At 42.4% G+C, this 21,090-nt stretch overlaps 1 protein-coding gene across 1 annotated transcript in view; it reads left to right on the forward strand.

Annotated features, from left to right (window-relative positions):
* The window catches only part of LOC117512570 (membrane-associated guanylate kinase, WW and PDZ domain-containing protein 1-like), a 358,699-nt gene that overhangs the window by 208,303 nt on the left and 129,306 nt on the right, over positions 1-21,090 (forward strand). The window contains exons 4-8 of the mRNA XM_034172699.1: positions 1,910-2,098; positions 3,091-3,313; positions 6,431-6,513; positions 7,149-7,184; positions 19,252-19,309. Of these exons, the coding sequence (XP_034028590.1) occupies positions 1,910-2,098; positions 3,091-3,313; positions 6,431-6,513; positions 7,149-7,184; positions 19,252-19,309 (589 nt within the window). The remainder of the gene's footprint in view (positions 1-1,909; positions 2,099-3,090; positions 3,314-6,430; positions 6,514-7,148; positions 7,185-19,251; positions 19,310-21,090) is intronic.

Below are 21,090 nucleotides of genomic sequence, written 5' to 3' on the forward strand. Positions count from 1 at the left end.
TATTGTATGGCCTTGCCTTACAATATAAAGCGCCTTGGGGCAACTGTTTGTTGTGATTTGGCGCTATATAAAAAAATTGATTGATTGATTGATTGATTTAATATCATATATAAGACTCAAAATGATCATACACTGCTGCTTGCAGAACTTGTTAAACCTTATGTGCCTTCTTGTGCTCTGCAGTCATAGAGTGCAAACCTGAAAAAGAAAGCAAATGCACCACACACCTCAGAGGTTTTCTGCTACATACAAAGCATAGTTTCTATTAATGTATGCCTTACATTGGCAGTTTCATATGTGCACTCTGTTTATATGTAAAGTGATGCTGCCCATTCACACACACACACACACACACACACACACACACACACACACACACACACACACACACACACACACACACACACACACACACACACACACACACACACACAATGAATATCATGCAAGTTGCTAAACTACATACAAGGAGTAACTTTGGGATTCAGAACCTTGCCAAAAAGCGCTTTGGGATTTTCCTGTCTGACAGAGATTTGAACCAAAGATTCACTGGTCACAAGTGCACTGCTTTAACCTCCTGACCACCACCTTCCCTGATTGGTGTTAAGGAGAAGAGAACATATGGTGTGGCTGTAAATCTGCCAACAGCATGTCATCCTACGAGGACAAAGTGTGTGTGTGTGTGTGTGTGTGTGTGTGTGTGTGTGTGTGTGTGTGTGTGTGTGTGTGTGTGTGTGTGTGTGTGTGTGTGTGTGTGTGTGTGTGTGTGTGTGTGTGTGTGTGTGTGTGTGTGTGTGTGTGTGTGAATTAAAAAACTGTGCGCACAACAACTTTCAACTGGCAGCTTCTCCAGCCACAGCTTCATGGTAGATTGGCAGAGGGAAAGGCTTTGCTTGAAAGAAAATATGAAATGTATTCTCTACTTTCCTACTTGCCTTCAGACAAACTCAACCCATGATTCATTGCATTTTTCTCCCTTCTGTTTCGCATTATTGCACATCTTCAAGAAGCCGCCTGACACATAACTTCAACAAGATGGCAGGGATGGTTTTGGTGAATGATGATGAGCTAAGGAGTTAACAGACTGTATGGATTCTTCTAATATGAAGAAAAACAATCTCGTATGCCATAAGCTGATTAGAAGCTTATGCAGTGTTCATGGGGGCATCTTTAGCAGTGCTGTAAGTGCTGTCAGATGAAGAACTGGACAAGTTCTTGTCATGAATTTTGGCTGGATTTGGTAGAAGTAACTATAAACAGTTTCTCAATTACTAGATTCTTGAGACAGTTGTATATCACTTGAATATTTAAATTTTCCCATTCAGCTGATTGGGAAAGTGGAAAAAGTAAATTTACCTCTCAGATGTACTAGAGTAAAACAGCAGAAAATAGAAATACTCAAGTAAAACACAAGTGCCTCAAATTTATATTTAAGTCAAGTAACTGAGAAACTGTTGCAATGCAGCGGTTGTTGGTATCATTGCAAAAAAACGGTGGTTGCTTATTTCATTTCACTCAGCATCCCCTTTTTTGCAAAAGTGAGTGACAGAAGAATATTGGCAGTGTCAGTCTGAAAAAGCTTACAGTATAAAACCAGAGCTGGGTATGATGAGATGTTCTTACAGTGTGCGCTTTCAGCATTCAGAAAATACTCTGTGGCCTGTTATACAAAGTGGAGCCGTTTTGCTCTCCATCTGGTTGTTTCCAGGATTTTGTTCACATCATGATCCAGCTTTACGTCTTTTCCTCCCAGCATTAGATTAGCAGGTTTCATAACTTCTCTGCCTTCTCTCTTTCTGTCCTCTGCCCTTCCTGTTTTTAATCCCCGTTTTCTTCTTTCTAACCTTGGTGTCTTCTTCTGTGCCTCTTATCATATATCAAGTATGCTCATGTCCTTCTTGTTGCCCAGGCAACTATTATGGGACCCCCAAGCCACCAAGGCAGCCCACCATTGGGACAGTGATTCTTAGTGATGCAGGGTCCCAGCAGTCCACCCCAAAGCGCACCAAGTCCTACAATGACATGCAAAACGCACGAGTAGCGCTTGCTGACGACGACGATGACGACCAGGCCACGGAAATGAACAACAGTTTTACAGGTGAGGCCGCTGCTGCACCTCTCCTGTTGTGTTCTGTTTCTGAGTGTGTGTGTGTGTGTGTGTGTGTGTGTGTGTGTGTGTGTGTGTGTGTGTGTGTGTGTGTGTGTGTGTGTGTGTGTGTGTGTGTGTAAGGTGGAGGGGGAGAAAAAACCTGCTTCTGATCTCCTCCTGGTTGTCTGTCAGTTACATCATGTTTTTGTGATGCTGATTCCTTTTTATAAGATTCTGAACACTGCCATCTGCCTGTGAGGAGGGGTGAAAAACAAGTTCACATCTTATCCCACCTTTTCTTTCTTGAATTCCTTGCTTATCTCTATATTGTGAGATTCCTCATTAAATGTGAATGTTCCTGTGCCGATTAGCACGGCTTCATAGATCTGGTGCATCCTTATTGCTTCTGCAGTTGTGTGACAGTTAATCTTAAAATTTCAGTCGTTCTCTCTCTTCCTTTCCTCGCTCCACTGAGCTCTGCTCTGTTTTTGTTATTGGCAGAAATGTTATTTTTCCCTTGGCGCTGTGGATCTATGCCCTCTCTGTGTCCCCCTGCCAGGCTGCCAAGTGTTGAATTAGCATTTGATCAACCCTGAAAGACCCACGGAAGTGGTGTGGAGGACAGTGGGCCAGTACTGGGGAGCGAGTGGGAATGGGGGTTGGGACAGCAATCATTAGGAGAAATCCTTTTGGATGGAGGGGGTCAGAGAGTTTGGGAAAGTGGGTTTCTGGAAAATTTGCATATTTGCATTCAGTACACTAGAAAATGGGCGGAAGCCAAACTTTGCATTGGGGGAAGGACATGGCTTGGTGTAGTTTTAGTTTGCATGAGATACAGTGAAGCTTAACCAGAGTAAGCATGCTCTTTCTTTCTTTCTTTCGTTCATGCATGAGACATAAAACATGTTTCTTGTTCTTTTGTTGTTGTTCTGTGTTGTGCTTGTTGTGTTACCCAGGAACCTTAGTGCGTAGTTTTTTCCCCTCTCCTTTGTTGTGCACAGGTAACCCTAATGACCAGGATGAGAGCTGCGGCGGCATCCTCCGACCATACCCCGGGCGTGACAACGCTCCATCCTGTGGTCTGAACAATGCAGCCATCTCCACTGCAGACAATGGCCAGCAGACTCTCGCAGAACCGCAGGTCTCTCCAGAGGACCCACTGGGACTGCTTCCTGAAAACTGGGAGATGGCGTACACTGAGAACGGAGAACTCTACTTCATAGAGTATGTGTCAGTTTGATCCTCAAAACACTATATGCTAGCTCTTCTTGAATATGACTTTCTAACAGTGACTCAGACCGTAGTTGGTGGACTTTGTGTGCTTTCTGTATTTTCAGACCTTTCTGAATAGAGCCCGAACAATACAAAGCTTTGGGAGGCCGATATCAAAGCAATATTAGGCAGTAAAAAAATTTATAATGCCAATATATCTGCTGATATATAAAGCCCCCGTCACACATAGCAAGAATGTGCAGGAACCAGGCCGAAATGACAAATATTGTCATAATCGGATGCAGTCGGGAGGAAAAGAGGTGTGGTCAGCAGTGTCAGAACGCATCCTGATTACTACACCTGCATGATGGCATCCAAAGCGCATGTTGACAACAGGTAGATGACACAGACTGCTGTCAGACGGCCATAAAAGGCGCTGAAGACTTGCCCGATGTCCACACATCTGGATGACAAACATGGCACCAGAGAGGGAGGGTGCACTGTGTCCTCCCTTTGCACAGCCCCTGCCGGTACTGACACTGGAGTACAACCAACATATGGACCGGACTCACGCTATATGTGTCAAAGCTGCGTCTGATGCACGGTGTGACTTCTTGGCCCACGGCCGGCAAACTTTCAGCAAAGGTGTCCAGTGGCACGTGCGCACATGCGCCATGCATGCACATGCGCCATGCATGTACATGCGCCATGCATGCACGCTTAGTGACTCATGCAGCTGTTATGAACACACTCACACAGCTGAGTGACAATTGCAGCCCCGCACGCACATGCTGGGTGTATGGAACTGCGGAGCGCATGTGCGCGTGCCACTGGACACCTTTGCTGAAAGTTTGCAGCAGTGTCACACCATGCATCAGCCCCAGCCTTTGCAGCGAACTTTAATTTCTTTTTTCTTTTTTGCTTATTTCAGGAGCACAACACAAGTCTGTACATCGTGATGTCAGTTGGATTATCACATGGGATTTCATTTTTGAGTGGTTATTTGCAGCCTGGTGAGAAGCTTTTCACCACGGGCTGTGGTTTGGATCCTGTGTGCTGTCCTGGTTCTGTGCTGGAGGTGTTTAATAATCTTGTCACGGCCTGGTGATACGGTTCCACGTCACACCTCCTACAGAGTTTAGATGGTGATCAGGTAATAACATGTATATTACAGCGGTGAGATCCGTTCAGCTCTGTGCCTGACGTGCGCTATGATGCATTACCGCACATGAGACCACAGAGAGTTGCAGCGGCACAAGGTACTTTTGGTTTGATTGCACACTGTTCACATCCACTGTATATGATGAATGTGTGCCACATACATGTTATTACTTATCAGCATGTCCTTTGTCCTCTCTGGCTGGGGTCCAGTCCAGGTGGACATCCATGGCACAACATGTCGGCAGGCTTTGCGGTGACTGATCGATCTCAGACCTCAATCAACCGCGATCAGATTATTTCAGATGCTGTTTTGATGCTGTCAGAATATGTAGATCAGATGACGCAAAAACTGCATATAGACCACCATCAGATGTGCGTTCCATCTCGATGGCGCCAAGACTGTTTTGAACATGTGCAACACACTCGGGACAGCTCAGCGAATGGGACCAAATATATAGATGCTCATATGTAGATGCTCACAGACTGCCATCTGTTGGTCTTCAGACCGCACCTCAGTATTTCCCAATTGTGGCTGGATGTGTCATTCTAACGCAATTCAGCCTCAATCGGCATTTGTATAATGAGGGTATAAAAGTGCTTATCACTAACATTTAAGAAAATATGAGATGAAAAAATGCCAAACAAATTAGATTTATACAGAAATACAGCAGTCTGAGAGCGTATTCCGCAGTCTTGGATTATTTTGTTTGAGCAACTAACCAGCGTGCGTCACGCTGCCGTCACATTGCCCTCAATTCGGATTAGCATTCACCATGTCGCATCATTCAGCATTTGCATGAAGTAGACTTCTATTTTCATACACCCAAAGCGTTTCTCTGAATTGTTCATTCTGTAAAATAAAGTTTTCACCTCAGCAAAAATAACACCGATAGAGATATGTTTGCCAATCAGCCAACAGATATCAGTCGGACTCTGTTTCTGACACCTTCCACTTACTTTTTTTTTTTTTTTACTGTGGATGCCGTGTCTTCCATGGTGCGCACCAACAAAGTAACAGAAAAAAGTAACATTCATAATGTATAAAGTCACTTAGATTTTGCAAGCAAATAAGTAACAGACAAAAAAAATAACACAAAAATAGTAAATGTTGTCAGTTAAGGTTACAATTTGTGGTTAAGTTGCAGTTTGAGTTAAGGTTGTTCTCAGGTTATGATTGGGGTTTATGGTTGGGTTAGGATTAAGGTTGTGTTATGTCAGGGATGGGTCAAGAGTAAGGTTGTATTTTGGGTTAGGGTTTGGATGGCGTTGGATTTTGGGATTTGGGGATAGTCTGGTTTGGGTTATTACTTTGGACTGTTATTTTTCATAGTCGTATTTGTCTATTACATTTTTTCCTTTCTTTTCTGCAATCATCTCCCAGTAGCTGTTTTTAGCTTTTTCCAGCTCTCCTGCATACCCAGTGTGTTCTCTTAATCTGCATGTCCCAGCCACATCCTGATCACCTGACTGCCTCCACCTCTGTGTCCTTTGTGCTGCACACCACCAGGATATGGCAGTCTTTTTAACAGCCTGGATTTTTGTCACAGTTTTCTTAAAATAGACATTAATTCTTTTGGGGCTGGTGCAAACAGTTAGTTGTGCTTGCTTCCAAAACACAAAGTTCCTGGATCAAGACAGCTTAGGCTCTGTTCTCTATGTACATTTGGAATTGTCAGGAAGGGCACCCACTGTAAAACATTTTCAACATTCAAGTCCACTGTCGTGACCCTGACCAAAAAGGGGTAATCCATCAGAAAGTGTGCTTATTGTTGGTTTCCTGCCTGCTATTCTGTTATATCTGTTATTATTTCCTCTTTGCTGCAGTTGTTGTCTGTCCTCTGTAAATTCGCTGATGCGGTTTCCTAATTTTCACTGATGCGTTCACACGCCTCTGTTGTGCTTTTATAGTACATAATGCCTCATTGGTGGGGGTTGAATTTTTGTGTTTTCTTGTTTGTGTCCTCTCAGCCATAACACAAAGACCACGTCATGGCTGGACCCTAGATGTCGAGACAAAACCCTCCGACCTTTGGAAGAATGTGATGATGATGGTAAGCTTACACTTTCAAGTGTATGTCAACAAATATGTCACCTGTTGGTGGATGCATGCATCGAGGTCTCCTTGTCCCAAATCATTCGGAACAGCTTTTTTTTTCTTTGTAAATGCCTCAGAAGCATATTCAGAGTACAGTGAAAGAACTGAAACCTGTTTTGTCAGGCTGGGTTCAGTTTACACTCCAAAATATTACAATTTTTGCATGAATTTTAGAAACTCACAATAAAAAGTTCTTCATTTTTGGTAACTGATTATTTTATGTTTTAAAATATGATCATTATCAATTAAGAGGACAACTATGTCTTCAAAAATGAAAACAAATATCTCATGAATAATTTTCAATAGACTAACTTGCATTCAGAACACAATTTGCAAAGTTGCACCATCAAGTGGTGAAATAAAAAAATAGCAGACCCTCCCTGTCAGGAGTGCTCAGGATGTCAAATCCTGTTAATATCACTTTTGAAACTAAGGGGTTTCTGTTTCCCTATTTGCCTTTTCTCTGCACTGTCATTTCATTCTTTATTTACTCTTGATTCTTTCATTCCAATCCACTTTTCTTCAACTACCATTCCTTTTCTGTTCTTCATTTTATCTTTGTTTCATCCTGCTTTCTTCGCCTTGGAGAAGAAGGGATACATACGGAGGATCTGGAGAGTGATTTAGGTAGGAGTTTTCTGTTTTTATACTGGTTACTAAGGTTATGCTGTGGCACTTTGTTCATTTTAGATAGCAGTGTTGTAGTAAGACGTTCAACAGCAAAAAAAAATAAATAAATAAATAAAATAAAAAATTATACATATATATTATAAGCACACTCAGTAAAGGGTATCCCTTTGGATGGAGGGACGAGGTATTTTCTCAAAATTAACCAAACTCAAATTGAGTATCGGGATGATCTGCAGAAACAAATAATTTTGGAAAGTTATGAAGAGAAGTTATGTGACCAAGTCTGTGACTACATACATCTATATGAAGTAATGTTGCACAGCAGCAAATATTTATGTCAGAAAATCTGGTGAAATATCAGTAAAAATTTTAGAAGTTGACATTGATTGTGAAGAGTATGCAAATTTATGGGCTGACAAAGTTTGATCTGGATCTGATCCAGATTACAGATTTTGTGGCCAGTTAAATGTAACATTGAAAACCCTATTTAATGCATATTTTACATTATATTTTAATCAAACGTGCCACAATCACTATAGCCTGACAAAGTATGATCCAGTGTTGCTGGCCAAATGGTCCCCCCTAAGGGCCCCTTCACAGATAACATGAAGTTGAGCGAAAGAAGCAGAAACAGGCCGAAAAACCATGAACAAAAAAAAAAAAAAACGAAATGGGGAACCGCAAAACATTCCACTTGCTGTCTGGAGGGACACACAGCCAGACAGGTGTGCACAGTACCATGGCGACGGTTTAGTGCATGCTCGTGCGCATTCACGAACACAGTGCGAGCACCTGGAATGTGTGACACCACATTGCGCCACTGCTGTTGGGGGGGGACACACTAAAAACAAAAAAATCTGCAATTTCTAATATTTAATCCCCTCATTGAGTGGAGAATACAAGTATGATCCTTCTGTTCCTCTGTACATGACCTGTGGTCATAGACGTCAAGTCATGCAATGACATGAATGAAGCAGTGCACTCTTATCATGTCCATATCTGCTGGCCCCGTGTGTCCAGCCGGCCTGGCCTGTCCAGCAAGTGGTGTGCCAAAGGACACTGCATCATGTGGACCATAGCTGACGTGGGTGGGGTGACAGTCAGATTGCCAGCTGGGTGTACACATGATCAGGCAGTCCTTTTCACATGGCACAGCTTGCTGATGTGCGCACTGCGCAGTCACTCCAGCCCATTGCAAAGGCTATATGTTTTTATGTATTTCCACATGAGGACAGCATGTCCACGCACACGCCTCACAGTGGAGTGTTGTAAGGTGATGTCCCTTATAACACAGTATGTGTTCTCCAGCTGTGACATGCGGATCTACAGATCCCAACAGCAGCGGCTGTCATGGACACGCCCACCTTAACAAACAAACAACTCAAACACCAAAGTCTCATTCTCTGTTCCTTTGTAATGTGATTATTTATTTATGTATTTGTTATGTAATTATGTATGTAGTTATTGTTGTGTGTATTTATTTAATTGTCCTGTTCTCTGTGTTTTTACGTGGATGGAAGCCCACCCACACATGTGCTGGTGTGACAGCTGCCTCGATCGTGTCATTCGGCCACGGTTCGACATGGACAATGATTTTGTGCTGCTGCTTGGCCGTGGCATGATATGTCCGACCTGTGTACGACGTGCCATTCAAATGCTCCGAACACTATCAGATAACAGTGTGATCTCATCACTCCCGCTGTTGACATGGGTTTCTGGTGCAAGCGGCACACAAATAGAGTGCATGTGCCTGCCCCGAATGAATGTGGCGACTGCTGTACAAGGCATTCAAGTGCAGCTTCAATTTCCCATACAAATCGGTCCGCCCTGCCTTCACTGCGCATGCATCATTTGGGATCACAGCAGCAAGTCTGAGACTGACTCTTTATACCCATAGCAATCAAAGGGAATAATGTGATTATTAACCACCAGATGACAAAGTAATAATGGATTATTAACCGACCGTGAGGTCTGTATGGAGAAATATCATATCGACGCGTTGTCAGTGCGAAAAACGCGGCAGTCTGATATCCCCGTCCAGACCAAGCAAGCGAGATTAATAAATACTTTATTATTAGTTTTAATCGTGTTTTTTGCTTCCTGGTTTGTAACGAAAACATGTGTTGCGGACCGATTGTCATGGTAACAAGTCCGGATATGGGAAAATATCCGACTAGTAATCAGCCAGTCAGAACGTGTGTAGCATCACAGCCATATAATAAAACTTCTTAAATCATTCTAAACTTAGTTTTAAGCAGACATGAGACGATAATCAGAATCTGCTGACGCTCTGAAATGACGTAGGCGGCACGTCAGCAGCACGTCAGACTCAAACGTGCTGCTGTGGCGATCTGATCGGTTCCCCTGTCTTATTATGAAAAAATGCTGAATTTATGTGGAAATGATTGTTGTACAAAAGCTTCAGATATCTGTCACTGAGATAGATGATGACGAGAGTGCAGTTGAAGCAGAAACGGGGTGATAATCTGTGAATTGCTGGTGACGCTCAGAAATGACACATGTGCAGTGAAGGCAGGGCGGACCGTTTTTTAGGGGGGTGGGGGCATTCGGTCCACGGCACTGGATCTGATCCAGACTGTGGATTTTGTGGACATTTCAATTTAAAATTGAAAAGTCCATTTGGTGTACATTTTGCGTTACATCTCAATTAAAAGTGCCTCAATCACTCTCAGTCTAAGTCTGATCCACATCTGATCCATATTGCAGATTTAGCTGATATTTTATTTTAACATTGAAAAGCCTTTTTGATCTATATTTTGTATTATATTTTAGTTTATGAAAAGCCACTTCTAACAGGACTTTGAAATTTTTTTCCAAGGTAAAAATTTGTGAAATTGTAAACTAGTGTTGGCAGAGGTTTGGGCTCTATGAGCGCAGTGCTCTACTTTATTTATCTGAGCAGTGTGATAAGACGTTAGACTACCAACATGTAGGCTTGGGATTGATTCCTGGACCTGTCTGTGTCCTTGGACAAGACACTTCATCTGTATTGTCCCAGTCCACCCACCTTGAAATGGGTACTGGCCTTGACTGGGAAAGTAACCTGTGCTTGACTGGCATCAAGAAGGAATCAAGGAGGAGTCATTGAGCCTCATCTTCTTCATGCTACTGAATCTGGACATAAACACCAGCTACAATGGGTCTCCAGGCCTATATACTACTACTTCTTCCTTATTCTTCCATGATCAAAATACATGAAACTGGAACTATCCCCCTTTTTTTATTTTAAAGATAAAATATTGGCTATTCTGTTGATGTCTTGAGTTTCAAACCAGAAATGTCCTCAGTATTCATTTCAGAAATCTGGTCCCATTAGTGAACATTTTTGTCATCAATTATTGAAGTCGTTTTTCAGGGGGAAAGTGGCAAATCTTCAACGATCAAAGCTTCTCATATTTGAGGATTGATCCTTTTCTGAATGTTACATTGTAAATTATATAAATTTAGATTTTATACTTTTTGTCAAAAACATAAATAATTTGAAAACATCTCAGGTACCCTCCTTCTACCCTATGACTGCTGGGATAGGCTCCAGCCCCCCATGAGTCTTCACTGGAGGAAGCGGGTATAGAAAATTAATGAATGAACATCTCAGGTAAATAGTAATGGGTATCAACAATTAGTCGGTTAACTTTAAAAATGAATTAACAAAACAATAAAAATAAAAAGTCTTATTTACAGACAAGTATAATTTTTCAGCAAAAACATCCTTTAATAACAGCTAGCAAACTGTTTGAGTCACTTCATTGCACATGAGTGAGCATACAGTGCATCCAGAAAGTATTCACAGCACTTCATTTAATCCACATTTGATGTTACAGCCTGATTCCAAAATGGATGAAATTCATTTTTTTTTCCTCAAAATTCTACACACAATACCCCATAATGACAATGTGAAAAAATAGGTTTTTTTTTTTTTTTTTGGAAGATGTATTAAAAATTATAATAAAACCCCTAAGAAATCAATCTCAATATCCAGTCAATTGGACTGTCAGAGGTCCAGCAATCCTCTATGGAGAGAGGAGAACCTTCCAGTAGGTCAACCATCTCTGCAGCAATCCACCAATCAGGCCTGTATGGTAGAGTGGCCAGACGGAAGCCACTTTTTAGTGAAGAGACACATGGCAGCCCACCTGAAGTTTGCCAAAAGGCACCTGAAGGACTCTCAGACCATGAGAAACAAAATTCTGATAAGATCTGATAAGACAAAGATTGAACTCTTTGGCGTGAATGCCAGGTATCCTGTATGGAGGAAAGCAGGCACCATCCCTACAGTGAAGCATGGTGGTGGCAGCATCATGCTGTGGGGATGTTTTTCAGTGGCAGGAACTGGAAGAGTAGTTAGGATTGAGAGGAAGAAGAATGCAGCAATGTACAGAGACATCCTAGATGAAAACCTGCTCCAGAGCGCTCGTGACCTCATACTGGGGTGCCGTTCCTTTTAGCAGAACAACGACTCTAAGCACACAGCCAAGATATCAAAGGAGTGGCTTCAGGACAACCTGAATCTGGTTGAACATCTCTGCAGACATCTGAAAATGGCCATGCACTGATGCTCCCCATCCAACCTGATGGAGCTTGAGAGGTGCTGCAAAAAGGAATGGGCGACACTGCCCAAAGATAGGTGCGCCAAGCATGTGGCATCATATTCAAGAAGACTTGAGGCTGCAATTACTGCCAAACGTGCAGTAATTACAAAGAAGAAGTCAGCAGGTCAAAGAGCCTTTTCTCCTCGTTCACCCACCATGAGGAACAGTCTTCCTGTGACTGTGAGGCAGTCGGAGTCTGTGGACATTTTTAAGTCAAGACTGAAAACCTATTTTTATTCTCTTTCTTATGAATAGTTTTTATTTTTATCTGTTTTATTCTTTTACTTCTGTTTTTAATTATGTATTTGGAAATTTTTATTCATTTTTAATTTCTTTTGCTGTGATTTGGCGCATTATAAGCTAATTAAATTGAACTGAATTAAATTGAACGTGCATCAACAAAGTATTGAGCAAAGGGTGTGAATACTTATGTGCACATAATTCCTTCGTTTTTTATTTTTAATAAAATTGCAGAAATTTCACATTGTCATTATGGGGTGTTGTGTGTAGAATGTTGAGAGAAAAAAAATGAATTTCATCCATTTTGGAATAAGGCTAACATAACAAAATGTGGAAAAAGTGAAGTGCTGTGAATACCTTTTCTGTTGCACTGTATCTTTGGTTCACACTACCTACCTAAAATCCAAGCTGCTTCATTCTGACAGCAGGATGCAGTTGAGCAATTTTTGGAGTTTAAAGGTGAATAGAAAGCTGCAGAAAATGCAGAGCCATAGCTACAAAAAAGCTAAAAAAAAAAAAAAAAAAGCTATCAGATTAAAGCATGATGGATTGTTTATGCACAAAGGTTTGCTCTGTGTATGACACCATCATTGAAGTTTTTGACTTTTTTGTGACACTTCTTGTCCTGTCTCTGTGGATTTTTTGAAAGTTAAGGGAGAAGAGATAATTCTATAAGATATGCAGCCCGGTCTCAATTTTTTTTTCCCTTGCCCCCTTCACGTTTAGCGTCAGCATTTCATGACCCTTTTATTATTTTGCTATTTATAATCTTCCCCTCCTCCTAACACTAACCATAACCATAGTGTAAGTATGTACCCTCCCCCAACGTTAACCATGACTCCCCTAGACCCCCCCCACCCCACATTTTGTGGACCCCATCACGAAATGAATCGTGCCCCTGTTACGAAAAGTGCCCCATTGTCATAACCCCAGATTAATGTACTTTTTGTTCCCCAGTCCCACGACCAGCCGTGAGACTGGGTTGAAGATATGTGTTATGGATAAGAAGCGGATTGAGGAGCGGTCCAGTATCTGACTGAACCCAGCATGAAATAATCAGAAGCAGTTCCAAAAAGAAAACATTTATTTTTTTCCCTTTGTGCTTTACATGAAATGCTAAATAATTTAAGTTCTGGTGAGGTGAAAAGGCGGCGCGCTCTCTCAGCGTCTCAACAGTCAGAGTCCGAACGTTCAGGACTCAGGAGTTCCGCCAACACCCCCCCCAGGTGACTTTCCCAGACTGTACTCTGCGAAGGAGGAACAGAGATGAAATTATTCAACACTTATTACTACGAAATATTGTTTAGAGGCAAACTTATCAGCTACACGCTTAGGTCTGGTTTGAAACTTAGTTCAAAGAGGCTGCTGCTCACAGCTAGTGGAGGATCATTAATCCGCACGCCACTGCCGTGAGGAGCACGCCAAACAATTTTCACCAATAATTACTTATAGCTGCGTATAAACGCCAATTTACATTCACAGATAAACTTTTCAGAATATTCACCTCTGTCGTGTGCTGACAACGTTTGCCTCTCACCCTCGTCCTCCTTCACAGGCGCGATGTCAGACTCTGAAACGGCCCTCAGCGTCCCCACACGGTCGTCACAAGGTCGTATTCTCCGGCAATCTTATCCAACTCACTGCTGGTTTAAATGTAGTTCTTCATCACTACATTGGTACCAGCTGGAAGTCCTCAGATCTGCACGTGAACACCACAGGTGTCATGGATTGTCCTGATAGAGAGCCGCACGAGAATGCAACAGGTGCAGCCAATCATCGTAACAGAGGAGAGAGACTCTTCTGCAGCACATTTTCCTCAGAGAACAGCCCCAAATCACCTGGGAAGGAAAATAAACACAAAACAACCCAACCTTGTCCAGCCAAACCCCCCCCCCAACACACAACAGTACCCCCCCCCCCCCCCCCCCCCCGTCAATGGGAAGCCTCCCGGCGACCGCACAAACCAGACCCAAAAACCACCTCACACATCAAAGGCCAAAGCAGGAGGAGGGCAGAGATCACAGCAGGCAGCAAAGCCGGGAGATGCAGCAGAAAGGCTGTCCGGCGTCAAAACAAAAAAAAAAAACATCCAGTAACAACCCCAAACACAAAACAAAACACAAAAAAAAAGGCCCCCAGCATCCCCCCCAGAGAGTACCACAAACATACCCCAGGGAAGCACACCGGGGTAAACACAAAAGAAAAACACAATACCCAACCCAACACCCCCCCAGAGGACTGTCCCATCAAACCCTGGGGAGGAACAAAAAACACACAAACCCAAAAACCCCAACAAAAAACCCCCAACACACTAGAACACAGGTCAAAGGAAAAAACAAACAACGCCCTCCCCTAACATGTGGAGCCCGACTTCCCCCAGGGGACCTCATCGTCAACCCCAGGAGCAACGACCATGCAGGAGCCATCCAGGAATCCCCAGGCATACACGGGAGCCTTAACGTCCCACAGAGGACCGTCCCATCAAACCCCAGGAGACACCCCCACAACCCAGGAACCCCACCCCAGCCCAACACGGCCGGTCGGCCCCACAGTCAACCTCCCCCCCAGAGGACCGTCCCATCAAACCCCGGGGGGAAACAGGAGGAACCAAAAACCCCAAACCCCCAGGGATTTCCAAAAACCACCCCAGGAGCAAACAAAAACTACAGAAAGCCCCATTGACCTCCCCAGCACCCCGAAAGACCCTCCAGGTCCGTCGGGAAAAATGTTGTGGCAATCGGCACAGGACTACTAAGCCGGAGAAGCCAATAGGAAAAACACAACCCAGCTCCACCCCCAAGGGCAGGGGAAAACCGGCAAGACGGCCGGTGTCGACCCCCCGACTATACTCCAGCCTACCGGGAGGAGTGGGCAGCGGAAAAGGCGTACGGCACTGATCGGCCCCACCGCTCCGACTGGAGTATATCCCCACTGCCCAACACCTCAGCAATGCCAATGGCGAACGGTCAGAGGCACGCTGAGGCTGGAGAGGAACCGGGAAACAACTAAATCTAAGAAAAGAGCCCTGGACCCCCCCAGGTGCAGAGGTCCTCATGGGAATGCCCAGCAACCAACCTGCACCACCTCACAACACCAAAGACAAACGGCCAGAAGTGTGTGAGGGTGGGGTTAGGGGACAGGGAAATAAAAAACAACTAAATAAAACGACCCATTCCGCCAACAAAAATTAAATAACTATAAACAATTAAAAAAAAAACCACACGCTTACCTGAGTCCAAACGAACTCCGACCAGCCAGCCTGTTCCCCCCACCAGAACTACCTCAAGTGCTATACACAAAACCTGGTTTACAAAAACTCCCATTTATATCCCACAAAAATGTCCATAAAACACCTGGAGCCATGTTATGATGCTGTCTCCTGACGCTCGTTTGACCGAGGCAATATGGCTGTTCTGACCCTTTCAAGTTGCATTGGCTCGTCTACTAGAGGAGCTAGAGGTCCCGTCGGAGGAGTCTCAGAGGAACAAAGAAGAGGCGGTCCGGACTTGTGTCGGGGAAAACCCCGAGACAAAACACCCCGCTCGGACACTCGCCCTCTCTCTCGTCCACGCTCCTTAATCCGATCGTCTAGACGAATAACCACGGATATTAAATCATCTAAATCCTTCGGTTCATCACGGACGGCTAGCTCATCTTTCAGGGAGTCATTCAACCCGTCTACAAACACCCCCCTCAAAGCAGCAGCATTCCAACCAGACTGAGTGGAAAAGACTCGAAAATCCACAGAATAATCAGCTGCGCTTCGTCGCCCCTGTTGGAGGTTCAGCAATCATTGAACCACGGCATTTGTTTTCATCTCCAGGTGCTTCTGGACTTTCACCTGAAATGGAACTGCTTCTGCCGCTGGGTCCATAGTGGTTTGGCCAGAGAATTCTGTTATGGATAAGATGCGGATTGAGGAGCGGTCCAGTATCTGACTGAACCCAGCATGAAATAATCAGAAGCAGTTCCAAAAAGAAAACATTTATTTTTCTCCCTTTGTGCTATACATGAAATGCTAAATAATTTAAGTTCTGGTGAGGTGAAAAGGCGACGCGCTCTCTCAGCATCTCAACAGTCGGAGTCCAAACGTTCAGGACTCAGGAGTTCCGCCAACACCCCCCCCACCCAGGTGACTTTCCTAGACTGTACTCTGCGAAGGAGGAACAGAGATGAGATTATTCAACACTTATTACTACGAAATATTGTTTAGAGGCAAACTTATCAGCTACACGTTTAGGTCTGGTTTCAAACTTAGTTCAAAGAGGCTGCTGCTCACAGCTAGTGGAGGATCATTAATCCGCACGCCACTGCCGTGAGGAGCACACCAAACAATTTTCACCAGTAATTACTTATAGCTGCGTATAAACACCAATTTACATTCACGGATAAACTTTTCAGAATATTCACCTCTGTCGTGTGCTGACAACGTTTGCCTCTCACCCTCGTCCTCCTTCACAGGCACGATGTCAGACTCTGAAACGGCCCTCAGCGTCCCCACACGGTCGTCACAAGGTCGTATTCTCCGGCAATCTTATCCAACTCACTGCTGGTTTAAATGTAATTCTTCATCACTACATTGGTACCAGCTGGAAGTCCTCAGATCTGCACGTGAACATCACAGTTGTCGTGGATTGTCCTGATAGAGAGCCGCACGAGAATGCAACAGGTGCAGCCAATCATCGTAACAGAGGAGAGAGACTCTTCTGCAGCACATTTTCCTCAGAGAACAGCCCCAAATCACTTGGGAAGGAAAATAAACACAAAACAACCCAACCTTGTCCAGCCAACCCCCCCCCCCCCCCCCCAACACACAACAATATGTGTCTTAAATGTTTAAGTTATGTGTCAGATCAAAGTTATCTATGCAGCACAGAAACAGAGCAATGACATAGATCTTGATTTTAGAATGTTTAAATCATCTGACCTGAATTTGATGCAATAAATATGTTGTGCATTATGCCTCACTGTACACAGAAAGGATAATAAAGGTTATTTGGTACAGAAGCACACATGGAATGTGCAACAATGATTCATTTTTCTCGGAATTGCAGTCTTAAAAAAATTTAAAATAGAAGTTGCAATTTTCTTCAAAACACTGTTCCGTTGAATTAATTCAGAAGTCATTTGAAAAAGGCGGCTTCAACAAACTTTACATTAGTTAATTTTTCACTTTACTTTTGCTGTCTGTTTTTGCAAATAACAGCAACATTATTATTATTATTATGATTATAATTATTATTATTATCACCATTATTTGTCACTATATAAGTAAATAGAATTTAACATACTTACTCTGCCTTGCATTGTACAGTACAACTGGAAGAATGAAGAACAAAAGAACACGAATCGGTGGTTGCCCCCTTATACACTGTTTGCTAACGTAGGTTAAGAAGTTTGAAAAACCCTTATTTTTTGGAAAAGAGATCATACATATGGCTTTTCACAAGAGAAGGCACGTAATCAAGAATCTTCAACTCCAAATAAGCAATAACTTGGCTAACAATGGCCTAACACACTCTGCAGCCTCATTACTAGATGGCACTAAATCATACACACTGTAGCTTTAAAATCCACCCTCACCTCAATGGGCCACAAGTGAACTGAAATGAAGTCAAAACCAGGATAATATGGTCAAATTTTCAAGCTCCCGTGAAATGAATTCTTCATATGCATTCCTGAGATGTGTACTTGTGTACTTGCGTCTTCCTCGCAGACAGTAAAACGGCTCAGACACCGACTGTCGTTCCAACTCCCCTCTAACGGAATGACGTCAATCTGACACCAGACTTTGGTTGCCTGGTTATCAGCCACTGTAATTTGTTTGCTGTTCAGATGCAGACAGTGGCTGATTATTGATTATGATATCCAGTCTCTTTTGAAAGTGTTTCCTGGACTTGGGGAAAGCTCACATTAACAGAAGGAGATAATGTCTTTGTCTGAAATCAAATCCTGTGAGGAGGAAAACTGAGATGCCAACATCTTAATGGGAATGTGTCAGTTTCTATTGCCGTGTCTGTCTGCCTGGAGTGTATATGCATGTGTATGTGCATGTGTGCAGTGACGTAGTGCTGGGCTGACACTGCAGTAATATTCTGTAATTAATATATTGAATTATGCAGACAGACACTCATTATATTTTTATGGTAAATATGAGACATTTTAGAATTTTGTACTTGTATTGAGCCATGAAGACTTTATTTTAAAGTGTCTGGGTTGTGCTTGTTGGAGTGAGTGTATTAAATGTTATAGTATGTGTGAGAAAAAGACCTACTTGGTAATTTAATTCGCCCTATTGACGTATCCCATAATCCCTTGCGTGCCAGAGAGTCGCTGCAGTCAAACAACATAGAGAATCCACATGACAATTGTAAATGAATATTATACTACAAAAATGTAATTTTTTATGCTTTTCATCATGTTAATAAGAGTCTGCTGCATGATACCTTGAAAACTTGCTAAAACAATTATAACAAATAATCCGTGTCTGTTACGTTTAATCTGTGTGGAATTTAATAAACGAAAACTGAATTTCAGACATATTATATATATTAGTCTGGAACAAAGAGGACAAACAGTGTTGTAAAGAACAATAATCAAGACGTTAAAGAGCAAACTTCACTTTCTCCCAGAACGACATGATCAGGAAGCGAGCGTAGCTCACAGCAGCTCCCATTGAAAATAACAGAGAGACAGTCTGTGATTCTCACGTTTACATAAAACAAATGCAATAACAACGTCTATAAACCCAGAGAATATATTCATGAGAGTTTTAGGCACAATATAAAAATAGTTTTATGTTGCGATGTTAATGGTGTTGGCCGTGTGCAGCGGTTAAAGTGCAGCCCGGTCAGAGCGTCTCAATGTAGTTCTCAATGTTACTGAGATCTCGCAGCGCAGCGACCTCTCCGAGGTTTTGCGGGATTTAAAACGTCAATACGGCGAATACAGAATAATGATTGTAGTGTTTGTCAAAATTGTTGATAGCATGAGGCTGGAAATATATTTCAAAAACTTTACCTTTACCTTACACTTTACCTGTGTGAAGCACCTTGAGGCAACTCTGTTGTGATTTGGCGCTATATAAAGGCAAATAAATTGAAAATTGAAAAATTTGTAATCCCTTCTTCTCTCTTGCAGAATCACTCAGCTCTGCTAATGATATTGGTCAGTGAGTTTTTGTGTTAATTGCTGAAATGTCGTTTGTATTTCAGAGTTGCCTCCAGGATGGGAGAGAATAGACGATCCAGTGTACGGGGTGTATTACGTTGAGTAAGTTAAACAATGTCCTGACACCACATCTCTGACAAGAAAATTGTCCCTTTTTTAATGTAGCAGATATCTGATATTAAAGGATTATTAACTGAGCAAGCAAGGTTAATAATTTGTTTATTATATGGCTATTATACATAAATATATAAACACGCGACCTTCTGGTATCGCCTGAATATGTAAGCTGCTGACGTGTTGGGCTCATAGTCAGACCCGTTCGCTTTCTTCACCTCCGTGAAGAACTCGCTAAAAGATGGTCCGCTTGTTAGCTGGTAAGCTTTCAATCTGTGTGTTTTCCAATGCTGTTTTGATATTTATGGAGTATGTTCATGTCTGACTTGGTTTTCCTAATCGTGTTTTAAGCTTTCTGGTTTGTGACGAAGTTTTCAATCTGTTCTGCAGTTTGTGGAAAAATGAAAAGATCAGAGAAATGATAGGTTGTCAATAAATACAGGCTTTTAATTTGAAGCTTTGAAGTCACACCCAATGCAGCAAAATCTGAGAAAGAGTGTGCAAAAGGCGGCTCTGAAAGTAAATGGTAAATGGACTGCATTTACGAGTATATAGCGCTTTTCCATCTGCATCAGATGCTCAAAGGGCTTTACAGTTATGCCTCACATTCACCCACAGAAAGTGCGCTTTTGTACACCACCCAGGCCAGGGTTGCACAGCAGTGGCAGTGGTGGGCACAGCTAACCAAAAAGTTAGCTTTGATAACCATTAATCTGATAACTGAAAAGTTATATTTTATGACGCTAAACAGATAAACTGCTAAAAAATGTATCTTTATTACAGATAACCGATAACTTTTAGTATTGATTCGGGTGCGGCCACATCAGATTACACTGTCAGCTTCTGATAAACCAGTTTCACTTTCACTTTTCGCTGCTGGGTAAATTCAAGGATCACAAACACATAAGAACACAGGAAAAATGAATGAATAAAAAATAAAACACCAAACACTGTCATCTTTCAAAAGCAGTAAAACACAGTGTTAGAAGTCACAGTTTATCTCGGTATTAGATACATGAACTAAAAAGCTGCTGCTTTTTTCACACGTTTTGAACCCTGTGGCTTAAACAACTGAAATGCATTCATTAATGCATTGATTGGCAGAGTAAAAGACACTTTAGTAAATATAAATTCTTACCTGTTAGTTTCAGTGAGATTCATCTGAAGAAATAAAATGTCCTTTTTAAAAAATCTAAAACAGTATCTAAATGGTGAAGAGAAGTCCCTCTGTACACACAGCTCTGCCGTGAAAGCTTCTCTCCCCCACCGAGTCTTGCCGATTAAATTACACCATCAGCCACAAAGAAATAAAATAACATAATGCTAAAATTAGTCTGTTTTGTTTGTGTTGAGCAGACGGTAACAGTGTAACAACCAAAGTGAACCTGAACTACACTACCCACAATGCTCCCTGCGTCAACCGGCCAAACACGTCTTACGCTTAATAATGACATCATCAGCAAACAACAGGCGGCCAGTCTGCCACAAATACACAACAGACAGACTTAAATGTTTGATTTTAGGGTTTACAAATATTTTGGACCGTTGAACTTTGCTCACTTTGCTAGCAAAAATTTTTTTATCGGACTGAAAGTTATCAGAACTAAATTTATCGGAAGATAATTGGTCCGATGATGGTTTTAAACTTATCTGAAAAGCTAATCCGCTAGCAAAACCATTAGCTTTGATAATGATCTGTTATTGGATTAGCTGAACTGTGTCCACCACTGAGCAACGGTCACATACACATGAATACAATTTGCCAGTAA

The sequence above is a fragment of the Thalassophryne amazonica genome, chromosome 6, assembly GCF_902500255.1.
Source record: "Thalassophryne amazonica chromosome 6, fThaAma1.1, whole genome shotgun sequence".
Taxonomy (NCBI): domain Eukaryota; kingdom Metazoa; phylum Chordata; class Actinopteri; order Batrachoidiformes; family Batrachoididae; genus Thalassophryne; species Thalassophryne amazonica.